Source organism: Cicer arietinum, chromosome 7, assembly GCF_000331145.2.
Source record: "Cicer arietinum cultivar CDC Frontier isolate Library 1 chromosome 7, Cicar.CDCFrontier_v2.0, whole genome shotgun sequence".
NCBI lineage: Eukaryota > Viridiplantae > Streptophyta > Magnoliopsida > Fabales > Fabaceae > Cicer > Cicer arietinum.
In genome coordinates this window covers 38,793,022-38,800,056 of record NC_021166.2, presented here as the reverse complement: position 1 = coordinate 38,800,056, position 7,035 = coordinate 38,793,022, and the positions used below count along the sequence as shown (strand labels likewise).

Genomic DNA, 7,035 nt, shown 5'->3' with positions numbered 1-7,035 from the left:
ATAAACATGAAAAGTACTGATTGGTATTTCATATGTTAGCATATAACTCACATTTCAAAATATGAATAAATAATGACCGTACAACATTATATACCTGAATGTCTTATTTATTTAGAATTATGCGTACACGATTATCATGTTAATATTCCATAATCGAATTATTTTCATCTCTGTAGCACCAACACTTTGGATTAAAGGTGTGTCCCCCGGTGTCTAATACGAAAACATTGATTACATTCAATTAATTTATTTTCTCAAACTATTACCAGTGTCGACGTGTTAGTACCAATGTCATGTCCGTATCAATATCTAGGCTTCATAGTGTTAGAATCGTGTTCATATCAGTTTCCAAACTTTATAGGTTTTTATTGTTATATGTTTCAAAAGTATATATGACGGTAACTTGATGTACATTGACCAAGATTTAAATCATCTTGGATTGATCATAAGACCATGCATAAATGGTTAAGATAAATATAGATAAGTAACCATTTTGATTCTCAAATGTGTGAAGCTATCATAATAGTCCTTTAATGTTTCAAAATTATAAAAAATATACCTAAATATGTTTTTGTTACTCATTTTGATTCTCGAATGTGTCTTTAATTAATTATTTTAGTTTTTGAATGTGTTTTTTGTTGCTCAATTTAATTCATAAAATTACTAATAAAAGATGTTGAGACAAAATCTCTCAAATGATTTTAATGATAACAAAATTACTTAAGATATTATGATTGTGGTTAATGACTAACATGTGCTCTTGAGTGTATTCATTTAAGTTAATAGGTCATTAATCATTAAGGCAAAAAGAAGGAAAAAGTAATTCTGGCCTGAGGATGAAAAACCCTCGTGAGGATGGAAATTGCTGCAAGCGCGAGGATGGAAATTGCTGCAAGCGCGAGGATGGAAATTGCTGCAATTTGCAATATCTCCAGATCTGGACAATCTGATTTCTCACCAGAATATTGTGTTTATTCAATTGTATATCAATGTCAAAAATGAATAAACAAAGCATTCAAAGCTAGAGTCAAAAGGTCAAAAGAAAAAGGTGAATATGGCTAAATCTAGTATGTAAAGGAAAGGGTAGCAAAAGTGAAAGCAACCTATCAAGCATGTGCAAATGTCAAAATCTGATCATTTAATGGGCTTGCACGTTTTAATGCATAAGGAAGTCAAGTTAGCAAAAGGCAACTTGAAACAAGCCAAAAATGGAAGATCACATGTTGCTGCCAGATCTGATCCTCGGACTGAGTATGACAGTCCTATGTCATAAAGTGGCTTTTTCTCTCTTGTCCACATCACCTCAAAAGATGAAGCCAACTTAGACCTTAAAGACTTCGAAAAATGCAGCTCAGAAACAGCCTTGCACTCTGATTAAAGTGAAAAAGCAAGGACATGTCAAGATCAAAGCATGTGCTGCGTGAGGATGGTTCTGCCTAAGCCTAACAAGCTGAGTGGCAGTTCTGTAATTTTGATGAAAACCTTGGATCCTTTGAAAATGAGCTCCAACGGTCATCAAGGGCTTGGATCTCTATAAAATGCATACAAGCTCTCCATTGGAAGACACACAACACACTTGCATAAAAAGATCAAGCATCTTAAAGCTTTCAAGAAGCAAATCACATCCTCCCTTATTACTTTCTTTGATCCTACACTATATCTTTGTATATCTTTTGAGAAAGTATTAAGTATCAATCACTCTCATTCTACTTTGTAATTTCCTAGTGAGTGAAGCTTGGAAATATTTGGAAATTGATTGTAAGCTTGGTGAAGCTTGATAATACACGGTTGTAATCATCCTCGGGTTGAGGATTGATCTGTTTTGAAAGTTAGTGAAATCTCACAAGGGTGTGAGGACTGGACGTAGCCATCTTTGGGTGAACCAGTATAAAATTGTGTGTGTGTCCCTCATATTCTGCTCCTACTTTTTTACTCAGCTTAGATCTAACGATTTAAAAATCCCATCCTCGAGCTAGCCATCCTCAGCGAGAGGATAGTTTTAAAAACACTTAAAATATTTTTTAACAGCAAAATCCCTATTCAACCCCCCCTTCTAGTGATATTTAGCTACAACAATTGGCATCAGAGCAAGGTTCTCTAAAAAATACACCTAACAGTGTAAGAGAAAAAGATCCAAAAAGAAATATGTCAAAAGCTAAGTACATCCCTGAAGGAGGATCATCCAGCCGACCTCCCTACTTTGATGGTACAGATTACTATCATTGGAAAGGTAAGATGAGGCTATTTCTCATATCACAAGACAACAACATGTGGTCTGTGGTGGAAAATGGAGATCATGTCATCAGGACCAACAACGCAGATGCAACCTCCGATGAGAAACCTCAAGCACAATGGACGGCTGATGAAAATGCAAAGGTACTCCTAAACTCTAAAGCTCATTTATTTCTAACGTGTGCTTTGTGCAGGGAAGAGTATGACAGAGTTGAAGAATGCAAAAACGCTAAAGAGCTATGGGATACTCTAAGAATTCATCATGAAGGATCAAGTCATGTAAAAGAAGCAAGGATAGATATGGGAGTAAGGGATTTCGAACTATTCGAAATGAAGGAGGATGAAACCATTGATGAAATGTTCTCAAGGTTAACCATCATATTGAATAACTTGAGATCTCTTGGAAAGGTATACTCCGTTCAAGAAAGGATAAGAAAGATCCTAAGAAGTTTACCAAAAGAATGGAGGCCAATGGTAACTGCCATTACAGAAGCAAGAGATTTGACCAACATGAAATTAGAAGATTTGGTTGGAACTCTAAGAGCTCATGAACCATTGTTATTGGCTGATAAACCAAACAAAAAGGGAAGAATGATTGCTCTAAAAACCAGCCAAACAGAAAGCTCAACTTCCAAGAAGAATGAAGATGTCATAACAAAGGAAAACGCAGAGTATCCTCTGTCTGAGGATGAGGATGACCTCGTTCTGATTTCCAGAAAAATCCAGAGGATGCTAAACAGAAGAGGACAGAATAGAGGACCTCCTCAAAAAGAAAAAATTGACAAGAGTCAAATAACTTGTTATGGATGCAACAAGATGGGACACTATAAAACTGAGTGTCCTCTCAACAAAAGGAACTCTAGAAAATTCCCATACAAAAACAAATCCATGATGATCACTTGGGATGATAGTGATGAGTCATCCTCGGAGCAAGAAAAGGAAGAAGAGGCCAACCTATGTCTCATGACAAAATCAGAAAATGACAAGGTAAGTATTTCTGATCTATGTCCAAATTGTGAAAAATTAGAAGTTGAATTTGATAGCCTTTTAAATGACTCATACACTTTATCTCAAAAATGCATGTTTCAAAAAACCCAACTTGTTGAGATAAAGAAACAAAATGAAGAGCTACAGAAAAAGAATGATGAATATGTTAAAATCATTCAAGAGTTGCAGCAATCTCACTTTCAAAATTCTGAGAAACACAAAATTTTTGAATCGCATCCTCCTGACGAGGATACAGAAAAGGAAATTTTGAAAATTGAGGTTATGGAACTAAAAAATGATATTTCCAACTTTGTCAAATCTACAGAAACATTTCAAAAGATAATGGGGTCCCAATCTGGAATATTTGACAAGGCTGGAATTGGTTTTAAAAGCTCTCAAAAACAAAAATTATATGAAAACTTTTTCTTGCCTAAAAAACGAGAGGATAGGCCTAAATGCACCTTTTGCAAAAAACTTGGGCATACTTCCAAAATCTGTCATGCTAAGAAGAAAGCTAACAATGAAAAGGCAGCCTGCTCACTCTGTGGTAAACATGGGGACCATGATTCTATTTGCCATCATAAAAGGAATATCCTCAAAAGAGGAAAAACTAACCAACAAGGACCCAAAGCTATATGGGTACCTAAGTCTCTTTTAAACTCTAAAACAGGTTCATCCTCTAATCAACAAAAGAAATCCTTGGTACTTGGACAGTGGTTGCTCAAGACATATGACGGGAGATAAGCACTGCTTCATGTCCTTGGAGATAAAGGATGGAGGATCAGTCACATTTGGTAATAATGATAAAGCTCAAATAAAAGGAACAGGTATTATTGGTAAGAATAATTCTGCAAAAATTGAAAATGTTCAATATGTGGATGGCTTGAAACATAACTTGCTAAGTATTAGTCAATTGTGCGATAGTGGTTTTGAAGTTATTTTTAAGCCAACTCTATGTGAGGTTAAACACTCATCCTCGGGTAGAGTTTTCTTTTCCGGTTTTAGAAAAAAGAATTTATATGAACTTTATCTTGATGATTTACCTACTGAATCTTGTTTTGTTTCCATTGAAAAAGATAAATGGATTTGGCACAAACGAGCCGGTCACACAAGCTTAAACACTATTTCTAAATTAGCAAATTTAGAATTAGTAAAAGGTCTTCCAAAAATTAATTTTGAAAAAGACAAAGTTTGTGAAGCTTGTGTGAAAGGAAAACAAGTTAAAAGTAGTTTTCACTCTAAAAACTTTGTTTCAACAAATCATCCTCTTGAACTCATTCACATTGATCTCTTTGGTCCTATCAAAACTCCAAGTCTTAGTGGAAAAAGATATGGCTTTGTACTTGTTGATGATTTTTCCCGTTTTACTTGGGTTCTATTTTTAAAACACAAAGATGAAGCCTTTGAGGCATTCCACCATTTTTGCAAAAAGATTCAAAATGAAAAAGGTTCAAAAATTGTCTCGGTGAGAAGTGACCATGGAGGTGAATTTGAAAATGAATCTTTTAAAAATCTTTGTGAAGAAAATGGTATTTCTCACAACTTTTCTTGTCCAAGAACTCCCCAACAAAATGGGGTTGTTGAAAGGAAAAATAGAACTTTACAAGAAATGGCTAGAACTATTTTAAATGAAGCCAACATTGAAAAATATTTTTGGGCCGAAGCCATTAATACCGCTTGTTATATTTCAAATCGTACATCCATTAGAAAAATTTTGAACAAAACTCCATATGAATTATGGAAAGGGAGAAAACCAAATATTTCCTATTTTCACATATTTGGGTGTTATTGCTACATTCTAAATAATAAAGAAAATTTGGGAAAGTTTGATCCAAAATCCGATAAAGGAATTTTTCTAGGATACTCCACAACGTCAAAAGGTTATAGAATATATAATCTTAGGACTCAAACTGTGGAGGAATCCATGCATGTTATTTTTGATGAGTTTGATGACTTGTGTTTAGAGAAAAAGGATAAGGATGAAGAAGATGAAAATACATCCTCACAAGTACCCGGTCCTCACGCAGAGGATGAGTCTGATCCAACCTCTCAACAACTTCCAAGAGGATGGAAAACAGTCACGCATCATCCTCTAGATCTAGTCATTGGGAATACTGAAGATGGTGTGAGAACCAGAAACTCTCTAAGGGAAAATACTTCCAACATGGCCATGATATCACAAGTTGAACCCAAGACAATTGATCAAGCTATTGGTGACAAATCATGGGTTGAAGCTATGATGGAAGAACTCTCACAATTTGAAAGAAACAAGGTATGGAATCTTGTACCCCATCCTCTGGACAAATCGGTGATTGGAACTAAATGGATATTTAGAAACAAACTAAATGAGGATGGAGAAGTCATTAGAAATAAAGCAAGACTAGTGGCACAAGGGTACAACCAACAAGAAGGAATAGATTATGATGAAACGTTTGCACCCGTAGCAAGACTTGAAGCAATAAGAATCCTCTTAGCTTATGCTACTCATAAAGGTATAAAACTATTCCAAATGGATGTGAAAAGTGCCTTTTTGAATGGGTTCTTAAATGAAGAAGTGTATGTTCATCAACCTCCTGGGTTTGAGGATGAAAAACGACCAAACCATGTGTTCAAACTCTCTAAAGCTCTTTACGGTTTAAAGCAAGCTCCTAGAGCTTGGTATGAGAGGTTAAGTTCTTTTCTAAAAGAAAATGGATTCATTAGAGGACAGATTGATACTACTCTTTTCAAGAAAACACTTGAAAAAGATTTATTGATTGTTCAAATATATGTCGATGACATTATATTTGGATCCACAAATGAAAAAATGTGTGAAGAATTCTCAAATCTCATGCAAAGCGAGTTTGAGATGAGTATGATGGGGGAATTAAAATTCTTCCTTGGTTTACAAATCAAACAACGAGAGGATGGTATTTTTATCTCACAAGAAAAATACACCAAGGATTTGCTCAAAAAATACAACATGAGTTCTGCCAAGAGTATGGGAACTCCAATGCACCCATCCTCCTCACTCCACAAAGATGATGAAGGAACTCCTATTTCTGAAAAGGAATACAGAGGGATGATAGGATCCTTGCTGTATTTAACTGCAAGTAGACCGGACATAGTCTTTGCAGTCGGTCTTTGTGCAAGGTTTCAATCCTCTCCTAAAGAATCTCATCTCACAGCTGTAAAAAGGATTTTTAGATACCTTGTTGGTACTATAAATCTGGGAATTTGGTACAAGAAATGTTCCAATCTTGACCTTATAGCTTATTGTGATGCCGACTACGCGGGAGACAAAGTTGAAAGAAAAAGCACAAGTGGTGCTTGCCAATTTCTTGGTAAATCCCTAATAAGTTGGTCATGCAAAAAACAAAGTACCATTGCTCTTTCAACCACTGAAGCAGAGTATGTATCAGCCGCTCAATGTTGCTCACAACTGCTCTGGATAAAAAATCAGCTTGAGGATTACTCGCTAAGGTACGCAAAAATTCCCATCCTCTGTGATAATACAAGTGCAATAAATCTTTCTAAAAATCCCATTCAACATTCTAGATCTAAGCACATTGAAATTAAACATCATTTTATAAGAGATCATGTGCAAAAAGGGGATTTAGAACTGATTTTTATTGACACTGAAAATCAATTAGCAGATATCTTTACCAAACCTCTCCAAGAGGATAGGTTCAAAAAGATCTTGGATGAACTTTCAATTATTAATTTGTCTAAAATTAATTGATTTATCTTGGTCATGTTATTATATTTTTTATTATATAATTTTTATTTTTATTGTATTTTTATATTTTTATCTGTTTTGTTTTAAAAAATAAAAAA

General features: G+C 34.9%; 1 protein-coding gene across 5 annotated transcripts in view; it reads right to left on the bottom strand.

Annotated features, from left to right (window-relative positions):
• Window positions 1-759: 759 nt before the first annotated feature.
• LOC140918606 (uncharacterized) overlaps window positions 760-7,035 on the bottom strand; it is a 26,182-nt gene continuing 19,906 nt past the window's right edge. For all 5 annotated transcript variants that reach the window (XM_073370607.1, XM_073370605.1, XM_073370606.1 and 2 more), the window contains one exon: window positions 760-946. In XM_073370607.1, the coding sequence (XP_073226708.1) occupies window positions 775-946 (172 nt within the window). In that variant the 3' untranslated portion in view covers window positions 760-774. The remainder of the gene's footprint in view (window positions 947-7,035) is intronic.